This window comes from Sciurus carolinensis, chromosome 5, assembly GCF_902686445.1.
Source record: "Sciurus carolinensis chromosome 5, mSciCar1.2, whole genome shotgun sequence".
Taxonomy (NCBI): Eukaryota; Metazoa; Chordata; class Mammalia; order Rodentia; family Sciuridae; genus Sciurus; species Sciurus carolinensis.
The window spans coordinates 137,574,877-137,597,176 of NC_062217.1; the positions used below are offsets into that span (position 1 = coordinate 137,574,877).

Sequence of the window (22,300 nt, forward strand, 5' to 3'; positions counted from 1 at the left end):
TGAAAGTATGGCGAACACATAGAAGTTAGGCCCAAGAGATGCCACACTGCCATTTGGAGAACCCCTCTTAAGATCCTGCCTCTCTTCTCAGTTTCCCTTTCCTCCATTGGAGGTATGAAGGAGGCACAGGGCCAAAGCCCTAGTGAGCCCAGTCAGAGGGTCACAGCTGAGAAAGGAAGACAATTCTTTCCAAAATCACTTAAGTTTCTGTCCCTCAGGGAGTTTTAACAAGTTGGGTTTCATTTTCTCGCTTTTGATGATTCCCTATCTACACTGAAAAGAAAAAGAAGAACAAGTCACAAGACTAGTCCTCTGCATAGCTGGACTGATTCCAGAGCTAAAATCCAAAGCAAGAGTGGCAGAGATTTGAGTCATCTTGCTGAGAGGATCTGAAAACAAAACTATGAGATAAGCCTTTCTGCTCCAGTGTGTCAGAGAGGTGTTGGGGAGAGCCACTAACATTTATTGACAACTTGCCGTTTGCCAGGTGTCAGTCTTGGGGCTTTTCTTTTATCTAATTTAATCCTTAAAATAAACATATGTGATAGGAAGCAGAGACAGAGAAAATCTAAGTAACATTCCCAAGGCCACACAGCTAGGAAGTTGTGCTCCCTCCTCCCATTTTTTTGTTTGTTTGTTTTTTGTTTTACTTTAGAGCTGGAGGATCTGACAAGATTTTATTAGTTTGGAATATTACCCCCAAAATATAAAAGCACAAAGATAGGCGTCAAATAGTTCTTTATGCTTTGGAAAAACAAAAAACAAAAAACAAAAATCTAATAAAATAAGCTTAGGTTAAAATAGTAATAATAAAAGCATATGAAATATATATTGTGGATTCCTGTAGTGGATGTGTCCTGGAAGGAGGTGTCATGTGTAACCTCTTAGCCTCAGCATCCAGAACTCCAGAAAGGGGAAATTTCAAGACAGAATTTCATACAAACATTCCTTGGGAACCTCCAACACTCAAGATCCCAAGGTCATGACCTCAGTTTCAACAGAGTTGCTCTTCGTCCTCATTTCATTGTTTTTTGTTTCCCCACTTGCTGAAGCAATAAGAGTAGGAGATGCAATCATCGCCCTTTTGTTAGGGGTGGTCAGCAGTATTGCAGGCATCTGTGTTTGCCTTGGTGCGTCTGCACAGAAGAGAAATGAAAGATGTGACCAGATGCGACTTTCAAGGGTCTCCTGAATCAAACTTTGCCCTGAAAACTTTTGGGCTATTGAAGTTAAACCTAAGCATTGATCTGTAAAGTTCTCAACAAAACGTAATGCTTTCACAGTCTTAGTTGTTTTCCAAGAAATGGGAACAAGTAGATCATTAAGTGGGAAAATTGTTCTCTTTATATCAATTAATAAACTGAAAAAATACAGCCTATATATTGTATTTGCTGCTTAGAAAGAGAGTCAAAGAAATTAGATGGTTCAAGTTTACATAAGTGTAACAGTGGTCTACTTGCCCTTTTGAATATAGCTCTGAGGCTTATTTTTAAAAGGACAAGTTTTCCTTTTTCTCTTCTCTCATTCCCCCTCCCTAACCTGGGGGCAGAGAACAAGATTATCCTGAGTTATCTGGGCTCCACAGGAAGGAGATGGCTGCTGAGGATCTGGGAGACCATCTCCCAAATTAACAAGTGTTAATTTGTTAATTAACAAATTAACCTGATGTGGAGGCCAGGCCCCCTGGGACCCCCTGCCAGGGCCCACCTGGAATGTAGCCTTTGGTACGATGTGTGTACTTGAGGCTTCAGTGCTTTGAGAATAAACTGAGACCTGGCTCTTGTCCACACTACCCTTTCTGCCTTTTTCTATGGCATGTCTTCTCCTTTCCTCTTAGCTTATTGAAAGTTGAATCTGCCACCAGCTTAGTCAAAAGAGGTTGTTCTCTAGAAGAGAAGCAGGTAGAATTAGCAGATGAATGAAGAGTGTGAGGGATTCCTGAGCAGTCTTGGAGTTGGGGGCCAGTTTTTGAGAAGTATCCAGAGATTAACTCTTTACTTGAGTGGCAGGAAGAAGGAAGAAGGAAGCGCAGAAGTCTCTACTGCTGGAAGAATACCAGCTTTCCAGGGCAGTGGTGGAAGCCAAGGTCCTGCCATTATCCTCAGTTGGAAACTAAGACTGTAACCAAAGCACAAAGAACAATTGAAAACAACCAATGGTGAAATCCACCCATTTCCTGAGAAATGCGGAAAAAATAAACCCACAAAACCTAAAAGAGTTCCTCCCCTGCTCCCAGAGAAGTACAGAATTGACAGAAAGAGAAGGGGTTCCCAGCTCAAATTTGGTTAAGGGTATAAGCACTGTGCTTAATAAGGAAGTGGGCCGTGGTGGCCCCATGATTACTGTGAGTGAAAAAGCAACTGAACACTGCAGTTTGGACAATAAAAGAGGCCAGGATTTAAGTTGTGGCATGATACATCTGGTCAACTTCTTTGACCCAGGAATTCTATTTTTTGGAATGCATTCTACTGAATGCATTATACAAGAATTATACAAGATATGTGTACAATGATATTTACTACAGCACTGTTTGTAACAGTGATCATCTGAAAGTGACTTAAAAACCCAAAGAGGATTCATTAAATATTAAAGTGTGTCTATTAAATATTAGTCTTGAAAAATAGCAATATATACACTGATATGGAAAGATATCCAAGATTTATCTTTGAATTGAAAACTAAAAACTAAAAATGCAAAACAGCATGAATAAAGTGGATGTGGGCATATTATATCTCAAGTTCAACTTTGTATATTTATTTTGTCTACATTGATGTATTTTTAATATACACATATTTCTTATTTTTTATAATTAGAGAATATATGAAGACAGGCAAAAAATTTAAAGGGATGTGGATATAGCAAAGAAAAACAGATTAATATGAAGACTCTCTCACCATAGTTAGAAAGAAATAAAAATGCTTTAAGGCAACCAGGAAATGAAACAGAAGAGATCCATTGAGAAACTGGAAAGAAGAGGAAGGGTGTCTCAGGGCTTTCTCCCTCTGTCTTCAACTACTTCTCTCAGTGTTAACACTGTTGAATTTCAATCTAGTAGTCCTCCTATCCAAGGCTTCACTTTTCATGGATTCAGCCATCCAAGGTCAATTATAGTCCAAAAATATTAAATGGAAAATTCCAGAAATCAGCAACTGACAGTTTTAAATTACACACCACTCTGAGTAGCATAATAAACTCTCCTACCATTCTGCTCTGTCCCAACCAGGACATGAATCATCTCTTTGTCTTGTATATCCATGCTGTGTACGCTCCCTGCCTATTAGTCACTCTATAGCTGTCTCAGTTCTCAGACTGATTGACGACCAAGGTATCACAGTGCTTGTGTTCAAATAACTCTTACTTAATAATGGCTCCAAAGTGGAAGAATATTCATGATGACAATTCGAATATGCTGAAGAGAAGCCACAAAGTGCTTCCTTGAAGTGAAAAGATAAAGTTAATCACAGGTACATACCTTATATGGGGAATGTATGTATAGGGAAAAAGTAGTACGTATATAGTTCTATACTATCTGAGGTTTCAGGCATCCACTGGAGATCTCAGAACATATTCCTCCAGGATAAGGGAGATTGCCACACAGCTTGCAGAAGTTTCCACCCCGAGTGGGATCTCTCCTAGTTGAAGAGAACCTCTGTTTCTAATTCTGAGACTAGCCGACTCAGGAACCTTCCAGTTCTCAGTTGGTCCCATCTGAATCTGCTCATCCTCAGACTGCCACGTCATCTCATGTTGGTTCTGCTACTTTGGGTCATGACCATATTTATAAGTTGAAATTTGGGGATTTCTTCACCTTCTAGTTTTAGTACTGATGTAGTTTGTGAGAACTTTTTCTTCTGACCCCCTTTTCTCTTTAGAGTTCCAGAAGAAGTAGATATTTCTGAACTGAGCTGTCCCAATGTTCCTTTAATGGTACCATTTCTGAAGTGGGGTTTAATGGTCTATTTTGGAAAGTATAGATGAATAATGACTCTTTCTTTCTCTTTGCATCCTAGCTATGGTAACCCAATTTCCCTTAAAAACAAAACAAAACAAAATTTAAAAAACCCTCTTACCTCAGGTTTTATAGGTAAAATGTCTTGGATAAAGAATTACAAAAGGAAAAGCACATTAGTATATTTCCAACTGTGATCTTACTACAGAGGAAATCATAAATAACTGTGATTTAAAAACCCAAGTGGCTAGATCTGATGAAAGGTAATTATTTGCTAAGTACTCAGTATAACTCTTGGCCAAGATTTCCTCCTTGACCAAACTTTAATCAGTTTTCTTTCTGGCCAGAGCCATCTCCTTGACTTGGCCTTGACTTTGGCCCGTAGAGTTCAGTTTTAGGAAAGAATCTTGATAAACAAGCTTATCAAGAATGTCCCCTACCCTTAATATCTAGTTAAGTTCCTCTTCTCTAATCCTTGATATCCTGTCAAGTTCCTTTTAGTAATTTTCCTTCTACTCTCTTACACTGTCTGTTGCCTATAAATCCACATTTGTGTTCAGAGTTGAGTTCCATCTCCCTCCCCTACTGCAATAGTCTCTCTCCCTTATTTCCATAGTCTTTATCAGTCTGCCATATCATTTTAAACAAATGCCTGCTGCAAAATTTCTCTTTAACACTACAAGGTTTGTATTTATACCTATACTTTACAGATGTAGAAATTAAGGTTCAGCTCAAGTAATTATTCAAGGTCAAACAATTGGTAAGTGGAGGAACAGAATTGAATTCAAGCATCAAGGAGTCCAGAAACAAGCATGTCACCACTACACTTTACCTGCCTTTTTCAACTTGATAACTGATGAAGACATCTCAGTTTGGAACCAGTTTAGGACATGAAAGTCTACTTTAGAGGAGGCATTAGATGTAGGTAGGATGAATGATGGTCTTTAGCAATAACACACCCTTGGGCTGTGAGGCCTGATTCATCTTAGGGCCAGGTATTGAGAACTTGTACATATGGTGGGAACTAGATTCCAGGATATAGATCCATGAGATTTTATAGTCCCAGATTTTTATACTGAGAAAGGTCCTTGAAGAATCATCCAGGCCCATTAGTTTATTTCTTTGAGAATAAAACTGAGGCTTGCTTTATGATTTGTCTGTCAAGGCAGTTGGTGACAGAGTCAGGAACTAGAGCCAATGCCAAAACTCATTCCAAACATAAAACAGTAAGAGCAGACACTCCCTTTGCAGCCATTATGTGCTGGGGTCCATTCTAAGGGTTCCACAATAACATGTTCATGTGAACTACTGTTCTCTTTACAGATGAAGAACAGATACAAGTTCACACAAGTAGTGAAAGGCAGAGGAGAAATTGGAACCCGTGTAATTTAGATCCAGAGTCTTTGCTCTTAAGAACGATGAACAAGTGAGAATGTAAGAATCAGATAGACCTGGACTTTCCTCCTTGGGCAGGCTGCATAAACTATGAATTATTAACTGATTGTCTGGAGATTGAACCATGGGTACTTTACCATAGCACAGCAGTCTTCCCTCATTCTGGTTAATGACCCTATCTCACATGGTGTCAAGTGCACTAAATTAGGGGAGTTGAATGAAGTTCTAAGCAAAAAAAAAAAAAAAAAAAAAAAAAAAAAATTGATCACTATAAGCTAGTGGTGGCATTTCTCCAGAAACCATCCTCGTCCAATGGTTATTTTTAGATTTCTAATTCTCCCAAGGCCACATTGCTGATCCTCCCTCTAGTAAATGTCCCTTTGCCTTGCACATTTCCTCCAAAACACTCCATCCCAGTTGAGTCCCCAACCAGAAAAGTCAAAGCTCTCCCTGTTATAGTCTCATTTTCCTACAGCAGAAAACCAGTGTAGTAGAAAGTTAGTAGTACTCGCCAGGATAATGTTCCATTTCATATTTGCAAATGCACATAAAGGCGCTCTTCACCAACAGCGCGGTGCTTCTTTCCCTCAGGGCTCCGCAATCAGCTCAGGCAGATTTCTGAACAGCAAATCAGCCTTCGCCAGAAAACTGCAGGACCAGGGCAGCCACCATGAGGTAAAGGATTTTTTTCTTCTTGTTGTATTGATTCCTTCATATTGTCTCTAACGCCTTTGAAAATCTCAAAGCAGATTTGTCTGAAGTGTCGGATTTTGACATCTACTTAAATATGCAACATGCCATAATCCGGAGAATTATCCCCACCCCACCCCCAATCTGGCATTTTAAGTTGTGGCACATCTGGGCACCTACAGACTTTCCTTAAGGGAAGTTTTTAGAAATCCTAAACTGGAAGTGGCCAAGACAGGGCAGTGGGAGGAAGGTCGCGTGTGGTGTTGGCGGAGGGGGAGGGGAAGGGGCGGGCTAGCCTGATCCCTGTCGCGGCCACGTCTTTATCAGTAAAGGATGCAGAAGGGGCAGAAATGTTCTTGCAGCCTCTTGTTTTTTTCTGTTCTTCATCTGAAAGGCCGTCAGAAGCGTAGGTTATTTCATTATGATTTTTAAAGGTGGCGGACTTCTTTATCAGAGCTCAGCACTGGCCGCGCTGGTAAGGGACGGACTGACGAGATGCAGCAATTCGTGTCTGAGGAACCGCACAGTCTGTCGCTGAGCTAGGATCTCTACCGCTGAAGGCCCCCCGGAGCCCTCGGAGAAGCTGGGCGTGATCGGCCCCAATATCCATTCACTCCTCTTTCTGTTTTGTTTTAAATCTTCAGTGGTCTTTAAAAATTAAAAGGGCAAACTAGAATTATCAAAGACTTTTCTCAGAATAAAAATACAGAAAGCACCCTAAAGAAATGTTGGGAAATTATCAAGTATTAGGGGAAAATTAGTATTTCCCCTTATATCACCAACCAGAAGAAAAACTTTATATATATATATATATATATATATATATATATATATATATAAAATATATATATATTATATATACATATATATTATATATGTGTATATATATTATTATATATATGTACATATAGTATTATATATATAATATATATAAAGTATGTATTAAGATAAGATTAAACTAAATGTAATATACATCAACTTTGAAAACTTTTCCAAAAAAAGTTGTGTGAGTATATGTATGTGTGTATATGTATATATACAGATCTCTTTTTTTCCTTCTTTCCTTCATTCCTTCCTTCCCCTCTCCTTTCTCCTTTTCTTCCTCACCCATTCCAGATTCATTCTTTTTTCAGCTTCATCAAATTTATACATGCACACCATTTAAATAGTCAATATGATCTGTAAAAGGTATGGGAAATAGCAGCCTCCCACCTCCATTCCACCCTATTTCCCATTCTCCAGAGGTAACTATTTACTGTGTAACTCATTTAGTGACGATTGTGTTATTTATTGCTATAACTTAAATAATGGTAGTTCTTGATTTTTAAGATTTTAAGCATTATAAATTAGTTTTCTGTCATAGAAGTTCTTTCAAACACACACACACACACACACACACACACACGCACTTCTGCAGCACCCTGTGCTACCAATTCTTGAGCCTATGGAGAATTCTGCATTATAAATTACGTTGCTTTTTAAAATTTCTCCCAACGTTGTCAGATTTACTTTTTTTGAGTTTGGTGAGCAATTACTGTTTATCTAACTCTTTCAGAGTCTTCAAATTTTTGTTGTGTTTTGTACTCCTCTTTTCTTTTTCTTGTGAATTGAGTTTTGCTCAGGGTGAGAGATAAAACCATGTCATTTTAGTGGGTTTTGAGGAAGAAACTAGAGTAGTATCATGTTCAATTGCTAGTCCTACAATACTTTAATTTTGGGGAGGTACCGGAGATTAAATTTAGGGGGACTCGACCACTGAGTCATGTCCCCAGCCCTATTTTGTATTTAGAGACAGGGGTTTTTTGTTTTGTTTTATTTTTTATTTAGAGACAGGGTTTCACTGAGTTGCTTAGGTACCTTGCTTTTCCTGAGGCTGGCTTTGAACTCTTGATCCTCCTGTCTCAGGGTCCCAAGCTGCTGGGATTACAGGTGTGCACCACAGCATCTGGCTTTTAAAAATATTTTTATATAGAACATCATCTAGTTTGTTGAGAATTTTAAGCAATTGTAACTACCTCTTCAGTGAGCCTCCTTAGTTTATTAATCTTTTAGTCAACTGGGATTTAAGCAGAGAAACAAAAGCAATAGGAGATATGTCTTAAGAGATTTGTTACAAAGAACTGGCTTATAGGACTGTGGGGGCTGAGAGACTATTTTAAATCCACTGGATGAGCCATCCAGAAAGGCAGACTGGAACCCTGGGGCGCAGGCTGAAGCTGTTGTCCACAGGCAGGATTTCTTTCCTTCTTTTTTTTTTTTTTTTTTTAATTTTTTATGCTTTATTTGTTCTAATTAGTTATACATGACACTAGAATGCATTTATATGTTTCCATAAATCACACATAAATGAAGTATAATTTCTCATTTTTCTGATTGTACATGTTATAGGATCACATTGGTCACACAGTCATGTGTGCGCATGAAGTAATAATGTCTGTTTCAGTCTACTCTCCTTCTTACCCCCATGCCCCTCCCCCTCCCTTCACTCCCTCTACCTAATCTAAAGTAGCTCTAGTCTTCCCTAGTGCCCCCGCTCCTTATTGTGAATTAGCATCAGCATATTGGAGAAAACATTCGGCCTTTGGTTTTTTGGGTTTGTCTTATTTTTCTTAGCATGATATTCTCCAACTCCATCCATTTACCAGCAAATACCATAATTTTATTCTTCCTGAAAGCTGAGTAATATTCCATTGTGTATATGTACCACATTTTCTTTATCCATTTGTCTGTTGAAGAGCACCTAGGTTAGTTCCATAGTTTAACTATTGTGAGTTGAGCTGCTATGAACATTGATGTGACTGTGTCACTGTAGTGTGCTGAGTTTAAGTCCTTTGGGTATAGGCCAAGGAGTGGGATAGCTGGGTCAAATGGTGGTTCCATTCCAAGTTTTCTGAGGAATCCCCATACTTTTCCATAATGGTTGCACCAATTTGCAACTCCACCAGCAATGTATGAGTGTATCTTTTTCCCCACTTCCTTGCCAACATTTATTGTGACTTGTATTCTTGATAATTGCCATTCTGATTGAAGTGAGATGAAATCTCAGTGTAGTTTTCATTTGCTCTTTTCTAATTGCTAGAGATGGTGAATGTTTTTTCATATATTTGTTGGTCAATTGTATTTCTTCTTCTGTGAAGTGTCTGTTCAATACCTTTGCCCATTTATTGATTGGGTTATTTGTTTTTCTGGTGTTAAGTTTTTAGAGTTCTTTATATACCGTGGAGATTAATGGTCTATCTGAGGGGCAGGTGACAAAAATTTTCTCCCAATCCATAGGCTTTCTCTCACATTACTGATTTTTTTCTTTTGCTGAGAAGAAGCTATTGAGCTTGAATCCATCTCATTTATTGATTCTTGATTTTACTTCTCCTGCTTTAGGGGTCTTGTTAAAGAAGTCAGATCCTAGGCCAACATGGTGAAGATTGGGGCCTACTTTTTCTTCAAGTAATCGTAGGATCTCTGTTCTAGTGTCTGTCTTTGATCCACTTTGAGTTGAGTTTTGCTCAGGGTGAGAGATAAAGGTTTAATTTCATTTTGTCACATGTGAATTTCCATTTTTCCCAGCACCATTTGTTAAAGAGGCTTTCTTTTCTCCAGTGAATGTTTTTGGCGCCTTTATCTAGTATGAGATAACTGTATTTATGTGGGTTTGTCTCTGTGTCTTCTATTCTGTATCAGGCAGGATTTTTTGACTAGAGAAGGTCAACTTTGCTCCTATAGCCTTTTTATTGATTGATTCAGGCCTGTCCAAATTATCTAGCACACTCTCTCTTACTTAAATAAACTACCTATAAGTTTTAATCCTGTCTACAATATACTTGCTTAGCAACACCTAGATTAGTGTTTGAATGAATAATTGGGGACCACACCTTACAAAAGTTAACATATCAAAAGACCATCACAACCTTTGTCTGAATAGCTAATGTTCTGTACATTCCTAAAAATTAAATTTTTATGTCTAAAATACCTATTACATTTTGCCACAATGACCTACAAGTTCTAGTCAAAATATTGTCTGAGTACTCCTGCATGAGAATGTCCAATTCACCATATTCTTGTCAGATTTGATTTTTTGAAAATTATAACTGAACATACTGTTTATTTAATTTGCATTTCCTTGATTATTAATGACCTTTTTCATATATATGTTGGTAAATTTTAAATTTTAAATTGTATATGTTCACATTAGAATTTTCTTAACCATTTGTTAGAACCTTTTAGCTGTTAAAAACAATGCTTATATTATTTATTTTCTGTTTCTAGTTTTCCCTTTGATTTTTGTGAATAGAATTTTTGGTGTGTTTCTCATCTACTCCAGATCTCTCTCCTTCTCTGTAGGCAATATGTCTATTGTTTTCATGGCTATCGGGGATTTGGCCACTAACCAGGGGATAGGGTGGTAGGTTATGGCATCAGGCGGTACCCATCCAGGTAAAGAGTAGGAAGCATTTGAATTATTTCAGTTCTTGAATCTGTCCTGCAGGCTAGCTCAGCAAAGCAAATCAATAGGGACAGTGACAGACATCTCCTCATAGGCCCAACCTCAGATGGATAAAATGCTCACAATGGACCAAACTGAATAAAGTAATTTTCTATGCACACTCCATCCCTATGAAAGACTCCTAAGGGATATCTATTCATATGCAGGTCACTGACTGATCTCCAAGTGTTTGGGCAGATTGGCAGAAAGGACAGGGATTCTTCAATAAATCTAGGAACAAATCTAACTGTGGCAGAAGGAAATGCTCTGCTGCACTTAGGTTGGCCTGGCCAGGCTACTGAGCTAATGATTAGCTAGTGTTGTTCAGGGTGAGTTCTGGCTCCTCATGTTAGTATGATAAAAATGTCTCCTTCCTCCATGTCTGGCGCATTAGTTAATTTTCTTTCACCACCTTGTTTGAGACAGAATGAAAAAGAGGGCACGAGACTCAGAACTCAGAATTTGAGAATAATGAAAGGAGTCTGAAGTTTCTCATCTTCTATCTGAGATGTGATCAGGTAGCCATGCCCCCAAAGCACTCCTTCCTGCTACTGCTCACTGTCATTCCCCAAATCTTCCTTTTTCTTCCCCTGTAGTGAAATTACCAAACACTCCTTGGAAAATATCTTACCGCAACTGAAATGTCACTTTACCTGGAATTTATATGATGAAGAAAGTTCCTTACAAGATTTAGAAGACAGAGTCCGCGATCAGGTAGAATTTCTAAACACAGAATTCAAAACAATCATGTACAATCTCTTTGCCTATGTTAAACACCTCAGGGGCCAGCATGGGTTGGCTCTGGAATACCTACAGCGAGCTGAGGAGTTTAATCAGCAGCAGCAGGCCCACCAAGGCAAAATCAGAAGCCTGGTCACCTGGGGCAACTATGCGTGGATTTACTATCACATGGGCAGACTCCCAGAAGCGCAGGCTTACATCGACAAGGTGGAAAATCTCTGCAAGACATTTGCAAGCTCCTATAGAATCGAATGCCCTGAGATTGACTGCGAAGAAGGATGGGCACTTTTAAAATGGGGAGAAAAATACTATGAACGGGCAAAGGAGTGTTTTGAGAAGGCTCTGGAAGGGAAACCCACCAATCCTGAGTTCTCCCTGGGATTGGCAATCACTCTGTATCGCCTGGGTGATGAAACACGAACAGAAAACACCATTCACCTCCTGAGGCAGGCCATCCAGCTGAATCCTAACAACCAGTATGTTAATGTTCTCCTGGCTCTGACTCTTCAAAAGGTCAAGAACAAAGCCGAAGTGGAAGGAGACAAGTTGGTTGAAGAGGCCTTGAAGAAAACGCCGTGTCCAACAGACGTACTCTGTAGTGCTGCTAAATATTATCGGAATAAAGGCTCCCTGGACACAGCTATAGAATTGCTGAAAAAGGCACTAGAATCAGTGCCTAACAATGTCTACCAGCATCTCCAGATTGGATGCTGCTACAGAGCAAAAATCAGACAAATACAGAGGTCAAGAAAGTGCACCACTAATGAGGATGAGGAAGAACTACGGGAAATACTGAAAAATGCTGTGGATCATTTTAAGAAAGTGGTCGAGTTGAACGTTAACCTCCCCCGGGCCTGCTCAGACCTTGCCTGCCTGTATGCCATCACAGGTCAGTACGATGAGGCAGAGTATTATTTCCAGAAGGAATTCAGTAGGGATCTCCCTCCTGCCGAGAGACAAGTGCTCCACCTGCGGTATGGCAACTTCCAGCAGTACCAGAGGCTGTGCGACGCCTCCGCCATCCACCATTACCTGGAGGGCTTGAACATACGCGGGTCATTGACCGAGAAGGGAAAACTGATCATAAACCTAAGAAGAATCGCCAATAAACGACTCTCTGAAAATGCCTCGGATGCCGTGGGGTGGCAACTGTCCAGGTTCATCCATGAACTGAATAGAAAAGGGGTTCCGACAGCTGGAGGCCCTGGGAGAGGACTGGGAGGCCTGATGGGCAATCCGGCCTCAGATCCTGGCAGATTTGGCCCTTCTGGGTCTCTGGATGGGAAGGGTAGTAATGATACCTCAGAGGGTAAGGGTGGGACCCACTACCCAGAAGAGGCCCAAGGGAGACCTTCCTACCAGGTCTCTGGGCTTCAGAGGGAGGAGGAGGGAAAGAAGAAAGAGAAGTAGAACTGGTTTGTTAGTCGTGAGAGGGAGGAGCAAAGGGAGACAGGCCCCAACTGGGGAGAGCTGGGCCCATGACTGGACTTTTCACTTGTTTCTCTCTCTTCCAGGTTCTAAGAATGCTCATCCCAATGTAGAAATTTATAATCTGTCATGTGGATTTTGAGCAAAAGCTCCTTTAACAAAAGCACTTGCTTTGAGACTATGTGACCCTGATTTATTCTTATGGTGCACCAGACTCCCTAGGTGACTCTCACCCAGTGCTTTGCACATTGGCTGGTACACAGTAGACCCTCCGTATTTGCTGAATAACAAGAGACTAGAACTCCCCTGGTGACTGGTCCCACCGCCTGTCTTCTTAAACTCCAAAATGGATTCTGTATAAATCAGTTTTTAGTGTTCATAAAATAGAAATCATAAAATTATCACAAGAATTCTTTAGATAATTATTTTTTAAATCTTGGGGTTTGGGAGTTATATGTATGAAACAAAATACCAAACTATTAATAAATTCAGCTATGTTAAAATATAGATATATTAAAATATATCTTTGCATGAAGACAGTACTTTAAAACATCAAAAGGTAAATGAAAAGCTAAATAATAATATTTCAACACAGTATTAGGTTAAAAAAATAATTTCCTTAATGCTGAAATAGTTCTTGTAAATCAAGACCAAAAAAAAAAAAAAAAAAAAAAATCAGCCCAAGGTAAAAACAAGCAAAGGTCAGTAGCAGGCAGAAAATGAAAACAGCTTTTAAACAGATGAAAGGATTGTCAGTATCATTCATAAAAAGCTACTCAAATCAACACTGCAAGTGAGGCTATTTCCAAGTCAGCAAGGAAAATATATTTCCTAAGAGTGTACTACTAGGATGTAGATAAATAGGCTGTTTTATGTGTTGCTGTTAAAATAATAAAGTATATAGTAGGAGGGAAATGGTTGATTGTCATTAAGAGTCCCTGAATCTTTGCCCCAGCAATTCCAGTCCTATGAATATTTGCATGAGCATGCAAAGACATATACGTGGATGTTCATGAAGCTTTGTTTATAATAACAAAGAACTAAAAAGGACTGAAAATAACTCATTGGAGGACTCGTTAACTTGATTTTGACATTCCATATGTGGGATATCATGTAACTATTGCAAATAATAATAGTAAAGCAGTTCAAAATGTAAAAATGTAGAACTCTTATCTCCAAGATATACTTAAATATAAATAGATAAAAATGCAAAAGTGTATATAACATGTTAACATTGTTGGAAGGAAGGGAAAGAAGGATGATGGGAGGAAAGAAGGAAGAAAAAGAGAAAAAAAAAGCATATCACAAGTAGGCTATAAAATATTTGGGGAAGGATATTTTCTTTCCAAGGTGGTCTCTAGAGAGGGAGCTAATTTTCTGGGAAGATTGATTTTCAACAGTATATCTGTTTGAATTTTGTCCCCAGAACATATATTACGTAGACAAAGTAAAATCCAATTCAGGACGAAGAAGTTCAGAACAGAATGCTGTGATCCCTTCCTTAGTAGCCACTCCTCAGAACAGTTCCATCCCTGATGTATGCAAGGTCACGCTCAAGTCTGAAAATCTCTACCACCAACCAGGCCCACACAAAATGCCCTCTAACTCATTTCACTTATCCATAATTATATTTATCATAACCAGTATTTGGACAATCAATCACCTCTGAAGAGACTGCAACGACCACTCCTCTACGACTTTCTGCTCTGGGTTTTTTTGTTTTCTTTTGTCATCAGTGTTAGGGAATTAATTTTTTAGGCAACAAGCTTCTAGTGGGCTCCTGACAGGTGTTAAGTAATGTGACAAATGAATTCCAAGTTGAAAGGCATATGCCTGACTCCAAGAGCACACAGCAGCACCATGCTCCTGCTGAGCACAGACGTGCCCTTCCGGTGTCTTTGATTTCCAATAAAACAAGAATAGTTTCATGCATTCCCTGTGCAATTCATTTCCTGTGGGCTTTCATCTCTCTGTCATTTTAGATGCATGCAAATTTAATATTGCAATCAGATTATAAACTCCAGAAGGGCAGGGAATGGGGATTTTATTTCATAATAAAATTATGGAATTTTAACCTGCAGTGCTTGGCCTGGAATGAGTGGTGGGGATCACTGCCTGCAGCCCTTTTTTAAGCACACAAGTGTAGAGGAATATGCAAAGTCTGGTGGGAAAACCCAGGAGTACCTTAGAAGTTTGGCTTCCAGGGCCCTGCTGAAGCAGCTAATGACAGAGTGGAAATGCTCCTACTGTTCATTTCAAAAAAAAGAAGAAATTCATATACCTGCAGTGAACTCTTGAACATTCAACACATTTCTTCTGACCACTTATGCTGTCTCTTGTACCTTTATGTGGACTTTTTCATATCCCTCTTCCTTTTTGATGCTTTCATAATAATCTATTTTTAAAACTCTTGATTCTCAGGGCTGGGGTTGTAGCTCAGTGGCAGAGCACTTGCCCAGCATGTGTGAGGCCCTGGGTTCGATCCTCAGCACCACATAAAAATAAACAAATAAAATAAAGGCATACTGTCCACCTATAACTACAAAAAAATTTTTTTAAAAACCTCTTGATTCTCAGAATCAAATACTGAAAAATGCAGGAGGCGTTCTTTGAGGGTATTAATCAATGTTCTCCTCAAGGAACACTATTAACGAAGGTCCTATTTGATTACAGGAAGCTCTAGGAGCAACAAGGCAAAAACAGAACCCCTTCCCCATGATGGAAAGATGAGAATAAAATGAGAATGAATGTCAAAAAGAACTTCCCAGAGGATGGAGCTAGGTATCTGGAGAACAATGACAGGACAGTTTCTATCAGATGACAGAACCAGGGGTCAAATCAAGAAACTTTCATCATTGCCAGGATAGAGGATCTTCAAAATGCTCATCCAGCAGAGTCTCATCACTGCCATGGATTTAAGATCTCTAAGATTTTTCCATATTCTCTTTCTTCAATTGGGTGTGATTCTTGCTATCCTGCACTAGCACTGCACATAATACATATGAATTATCTCACTGTATCTAGACTTTTAGTCTTAGTTTTTGTTTTTTCAATCTCCAGACCACAAAGAATCTTATCGGGACCATTGGAGAGGACAGTGCCTCAGATTCCTGACCACCTGCTGAGGGCAGTGGTTGCCTTGATTCTGGGTGGGCTCCTTTGAACAAGGTCTGAGTATATTCTGTGTTTGGGAGGAAGGGTACATGTGGATCTTTAGAGTCAGAGTAGGGTACTGTGGTAGAAACAGCACATGATCCACCCAAATCAGTGCTCATCTTCTGTAGCACAAAACTGTCACTGAGACAAAGGAATCCTAGTCAGGAACTACATTTCCCAGCCTCCCTTTCTGTGTAGGAGAGACTATACTAACTCTTCTTAATGGAATATGAAAGGAAGTGTTGCAAGAAATCTATGTCCTTGGATCATTGTACAGAGAAGAACTACCAGCTGTCCAGGAACACCAACCTTGGATAGTTATGTGAACAAGAAATAAACCTCTTTTATAGTGTTGTTTATGTTCTTGAGCATCTTTGTTATAGCAGCTAAACTTATACAAACTTAGGAGCCCTATGACAGCATTATTTTTCCTCTTTTGAGCACTTTTTCAAACCTTGATCTTCCCCAATTCTAAACTATTTCCAGTCTGAGTTAAACTTTACAGCACTTTTGGCAGCAGAAGTATCCCTTTATACAGAGATGCTAATTCTTCTTCTTCTAAAGTAGCATTCTGGCTGGAAAGAGGATAAAAAGAATCTGATGTAGCAGCTCAGTGTCATCCACCAATACCTGACAGTACTATACAGTCAGTGCTCCACAGTAGAGCATAGATATTTTTAAGTCAGTGACCCCTGGCCCTAGAAGTAAATGCCATTCCCAAATAGTAGTGGTGGCAGTAGTATGTAGGAAGGACTCTCCCTTAATGGACATTTACTTTGTGCCAGGCACTATTCTCTGGCCTTTATACACAATAATTCACTTAATCTTCATTAAGCCTTGTATGGTAAGTACTGATATAGTTCCTATTTTAACAATGACAAAATTGAAGCATAGAGAGGTTTTCCAGCTGTATAACTCAGCGACTGTTAGGCCTTGGGTCCCTTCCCTCCCCCATATATAATTCTTACCCTTTCTACTTGCTTTCTTTCCCCACAGAACTTATCACATGCTATCTAATTTATTTATTATTGCGTTAGTCTGTTTGGATTGCCATAACAAACAAACAACAAAAAAAAAAATCACAAACTGGGTGACTTAAACAACAGGAAACTATTTTCTCACAATTTTGGAGGCTGAAAGTCCAAGACCAAGGTACCATAAAGATTAGCTTCTGGTGAGGTCTCTCTCTCTTCCTGGCTTGCAAATGGCCACTTTCTCACTGTACCCTTTCATGGCCTTTTCTCTGAGTGTGTGTGTGTGTGTGTGTGTGTGTGTGTGTGTGTGTGTGCAGGCAGGGGAATCTCTGGTGTCTCCTCCTCTTCTATAAAGACATCAGTGCTATCAAATTAGGATCTCACCCTTATTACTTCATTACCTTTAATTACTTCCCTAAGGCTGTATCTCTTTATAGTCACCTTGAGGGTTAGGGTTTCAGGGTATGAATTTGGGGAGTGAGGGGTGACACAATTCAGTCCATAATAGTTGTGTTTATTTTCTTCTCTTTTGCATAAACTCCAGGAAAACAGATATTTCTGTACTGATGTGTCTCAGGGCCTAGAGAGGTGCCCAGACATTGCACTGCATAAGCCTTGGTTGAACATATGAATGAAGAATGAGTGAATGAAATATCCTTACTGTTCTAACAGGGATAAGGGTCTAAGCTACCTCTACATAAGTTTATTTGTAAGTTTATTTTCTTTGGGCTATTTGCTTAGGGCTGCAGAGAAGTAAATTCATTTACTTCTATCAAGTTCCCAATCAAAAACAGTGCAATTGTACTCTCAAAAAATTAACATTAAAAATGTCATAATCCATTTTGTTCTATTATAGCAGAATACTACATTCAGGATATGTTGGCCTTTTGCCACTGTGACCAAAATACCTAACAAGAACCATGTAGAGGAGGAAAGTTTATTTGGGGCTCATGGTTACAGAGGTCTCAGTCCATAGACTGGCAACTCCATTTTCTGGGCCCAAGATGAAGCAGCACATCATGGGGGAAGGGCCTAGCAGAGGAAAGCTGCTCAGTTCATGGTGGAGTCAGGAAGCAGAGAGGTGGGCAGGAAGGAACCACAGAGATGATGCATCCTTCCCAGGCATGCTCCCAGTGATCCACCTCCTCTAGCCACACCTCACCTGCCTACAGTTACTATCTAGTAATTCACTCAGATTATTAATCCACAAAATGGATTAATCTACTATTGCGGTTATAGCTCTCATTATCTAATCATATCACCTTTAAACATTCTTACCTTGCCTAACATATGAGCTTTTCAAGGTACATGAAAGATTCAAACTAGATCAATGGGTAATTATATTGGATAGACAATTATGGGCTCACAGTTCTGGAGACTAGGAAATCCAAGATTGAAGGGATGCATCTGGCTAGGACCTTCTTGCTAAGTCATTCTGTGGTGGAAGAGCAAAAAGAGATTGAAAGAGGGAGGCTCAAATATGTCCTTTTGTAAGGATCCACTCCCATAGTGATGTCATTACTCCATTCATTTCAGGACAATGGGCCCTATGACCCAAACATCTCCCTTAGGCCTCATCTTCCAATACTGCTACATTGGGGATCTAGTTTCCAACATTTGAACTTTGGGAGACACATTCAAACCACAGCAAAATGAAATAGTGTTGAATTAATTTTCATGTTAGTCAGCTTTTCATTACTATAACAAAATAACTGAAATAATCAACTAAAGAGGAAAGGTTTACCTTGGCTCATGGTGTCAGAAGATTCAGTCTATGGTTATTTAGCTCCACTGCCTTTGGTTCTGTGGCAGGGAAGCACAACATGATGGGGAGGATGTGGCAGAGGAAGATGCTCACCTCATAGTGGCCTGGAAGAAAAGAAAGATACTGAAAGGGAACAGGATCCCAATATCTCTTTCAAAAGCACGCTTCCAATGACCTAACTTCCTTCCATTAGATCTATCTCTCAATAGTGTCACTTCTAGACACCTAGACTTTAACACATGGGCATTTGAGGGGGACACTCTTCCAGACTATAGCAATGTTTGCAAAAAGAATATGAATGAACTGTTTTATTAACTTATCTTTTTAAGTTATTGGAAGGATTCCTTTAAATATGTCTATGCATGAATGAGTAAAGGAGTGAATGCTGTATCAGGTGGGAGCACATTATTCACAAATTACAGGTCATATAGGTGTGAACACTATTAGACTAACCTCCAGCTCATTAGGTAAACAAAACTCTAGTCAAACATTCTTCACTAGATACAAAACAAAAATAGAGTATCAATTAAATAATCTCAATGGAAAAGCATAGTATTTCATTTTATGGAAGTAAAAGTATTTTCATTTACTTTCAACATATGATATGGTTCTCAGACTACAATTCACAGGGGTTGTCTGGAAGCCTCATTAATACATGGATTTCTGGTTCCATCAGTCTAGGATGGGGACTGAGAATTTGCATTTCTAACAAGTTTCCAGATGATGCTGATGCTGATTGCTAATCACAGTGTGCAAAGTATTGCACTTTACCTCCTTATAGCCAATGCAAGTACTCGTGGTGACTTTCCCTGTTCTGGGGACAGCAAGCAACTCCCCCTCTTTGAAACCAAGATAAACAGGTGCACTCCTAGGCCTATAGTCTAGGGAAAAGATTCGCAAATATTTGTAGAACCAGAGTAATCAGAACTTTCACTAAATATATATATTTTTTCCCCTCAGAAGAGAGCTAGCTATCCTTTCCAGGTTCTATTTTGCAGTCTCACCACCTGTTCTTGCACTAACCAGCTACCACATGTATCTTGGCTGCAGTTTTGCTATCTATGGGCATGGGCCAGAGAGATTTCTGAAATGCAGACATTTCAGAGTGTACTGACCATGAGTAAAACTTTTCTCTGTACCTTTATTCATAATTAAAACATTCCTACTCAACAGTTCCTCTTTTAGGGATTTTTTTCACTGGAAATTAGATCTAGAGTCTTACATAGGCTAACCAAGTGCTCTACCTCCATGCTACATCCCCAACCCTTTGAAAATTTTATTTTGAGACAGGGTCTTGCTATGTTGTATAGGTTGGCCTTGAAGTTGTGATCTTTCTGCTTTAACCTCCCAAGTTTCTGGGATTAAAGATGTGTGCCACCGTGCCTGACTCCATTAAGTTTTCTTGACTGCAAACCCCAACACCAAAACAAAACTGACAAGCATCCCTGTTTTCCTATTTCAGCATTTCTTCTATACCTAAGCACATTTTTATAAACATACACTAGAATTTATAAATAGAACTAGAACTTGTCATGTGGGAGTGAGACTTAAGAGTTTACAACTGGGATAGGTACAGCTGTGTATCCTAATCAAAGGGTAGAGGATTTTAACAAGATCAGTTTCTGTTTCTATCCTGATCTAAGCAGAAAATCAAGCTATGTGACTTTCTCTAAGATTGAGTGCAGTTTTACTGGAAAGTATGGTTCACCTTTTCTCTGTGCCAAAGGCATTTGGTATTATTACCTTTGTCCCTCTTGAGTCTATGTACTTTATAATCCTTTAGTGATTTTGTGATTTAGAGTGTTTTTGTCAACTTTTTTCTGCTGTGACTAAAGGACCTGACCAGAACCATTTTAGGGGAGGGAAGTTTATCTGGGGGCTTTCAGTTTCAGAGGTCTCAGTTTATACATGACTGACTCCATTTCTCAGGGCGTAAGGTGAGGCAGGACATCGTGGCAGAGGAGTGTGGCAGAGGCAAGTGGCTCACGTGATGATCGGAAAGCAGAGAGAGAGATTCTCCTTGCCAGATACAAAATATATGCCCCCAAGCCATGTCCCCAATTTCCACCTCCAGCCACACCCTACCACTTCAGTTACCACTGAGTTAATCCCCGTCAGGGGATTTGGGTTATCACTGATTGGGTTATCACTGATTTGGGTTATGACTCTCACAACCCAATCATTTCTCCTCAAAACTTCCTTGCATTGTCTCAAACACGTGAGCTTTTGGAGGACAATTCACATCCAAACCATAACAAGAGTACTGCAGGATTCTCCAGAGGAACATAACTAATAGAATATATATATAATTATAAGAGGGTATTTATTAGATTAGCTTAAAAAGTCAAAGACTGAATACTCCCATGATGACCATTTGCAGAATGAAGAGGTGGGGAAACCAGTAGCCACTCAATCCAAGAAACTGGAAGACTCAGGGAAAAAGGGATCAATGATGCAGTCCCAGTTAGTGGTTAAAGACTTGGGAGCCCCATGGATAATTGCTGGTGCAAGTCTGCATTCAAATTCTGAAGAATTTGGAGTTTCATATCTGCCAGTGATGGCAGGAGCGAAAAAAAAAAAAAATCTGCTAAAAAAAAGTCAAGGGTAAGTGCCCAGGCAAGCTTCCCACTTCTGTTGCTTTTGATTCTATCTGTGCCCCAGCCTCCTGGATGGTGCTTCCTATGCTCAGGGCAGGTCTTCCTGCCTCAGTTCACTGACCCAGATGCCAATCTCCTCTGGAAGCACCCTCACAAATGCACCCAGAAGTGTGCTTTGCCAGTTTTCTAGGAACTTCTCAATCCATTCAAGTTGGCAATCAAAATTAAACCTCGTAGGTATGAATAAGGAAAAAGCAAAGGAAACACATTTCTCTGTCATCACAAACCACTGTGGCTGCACATTGTGATAATGTGCTATATCACAATGCCAAATACTAAAGTGACACACAGGGATTTTATGAGTCTCAGGGAAGCCAAGAACACGTAGAAATGTTAGGAATTGTTTGGTTTAGCTTCTAGATCATGATGGATCATAGGATTTAGAAGATTTAAAACTCTAGGAAAACAAACCAACATTGAAATTTCCCCTCTGATTTCTTTGGTTAATGATTTTAGTTATTAATTATAATAAAAGCTCGCATCTAGTTATTAGGTGCCAGGAACTAGTCTAAAGACGTTTCATGTAAACACTCTTTTTACTTCTCATCTCACCACCATGAATTGGTAGTAGTATTGTTCCCAATTTGTAATCAAAGAAACTAAAGCAGAGACATTCAATAATTTCCTCCAAATTTCATAGCATATAAATGGAGACTGATTTCAAATGCAAATAGACTGACATCAGAGCCCACGCTTTGAATCATATATTCACTCACTTAACAATTACTTTTTGAATGTCTGCCATACCACACAATGTGCATGTATTAGTGCAGGGACTGGGACTTTGCAGTGGCTGTGAATGAAAGCGACAAAAAAGTCCGCCCTGTGGATGGCAACTGCTCCTTACAGTGACCTGCGGGTCCTAAGTGTGCGGGTGGATTAACATGTAATGATGAGGACAGGTACTTTGTAAGTGTGTTCATCTCCACAGTGGACTCCCTGAATCTCTTAGGTCTAGAACTGATCATTCTGACCCACTGCACAAAGCTGTTTCCTGAAAAGCTTGAATATTACCCAACATTTCTCTGTCCTGATGATTTCACTTTCCAGTTTCAATTTCTCTTT

General features: G+C 39.5%; 2 protein-coding genes across 3 annotated transcripts in view; both read left to right on the forward strand.

Annotated features, from left to right (window-relative positions):
• LOC124985097 (interferon-induced protein with tetratricopeptide repeats 2-like) overlaps positions 1-13,238 on the forward strand; it is a 43,593-nt gene extending 30,355 nt beyond the window's left edge. The window contains exons 2-3 of one of the 2 annotated variants that reach the window (XM_047553477.1): positions 5,936-6,019; positions 11,111-13,238. In XM_047553477.1, the coding sequence (XP_047409433.1) occupies positions 6,015-6,019; positions 11,111-12,665 (1,560 nt within the window). In that variant the 5' untranslated portion in view covers positions 5,936-6,014 and the 3' untranslated portion in view covers positions 12,666-13,238. The remainder of the gene's footprint in view (positions 1-5,935; positions 6,020-11,110) is intronic. The other variant, XM_047553476.1, reaches the window with a different exon arrangement.
• Positions 983-1,192, forward strand: LOC124984794 (small integral membrane protein 30-like). Its single transcript, XM_047552848.1, has one exon. The coding sequence runs from the start codon at positions 983-985 to the stop codon at positions 1,190-1,192; it is 210 nt and encodes a 69-aa protein (XP_047408804.1).
• Positions 13,239-22,300: the final 9,062 nt, after the last annotated feature.

Excerpts from the sequence above, each read along its gene's own strand:
- LOC124984794 (XM_047552848.1), top strand. The coding sequence starts at position 983 with ATGACCTCAGTTTCAACAGAGTTGCTCTTCGTCCTCATTTCATTGTTT.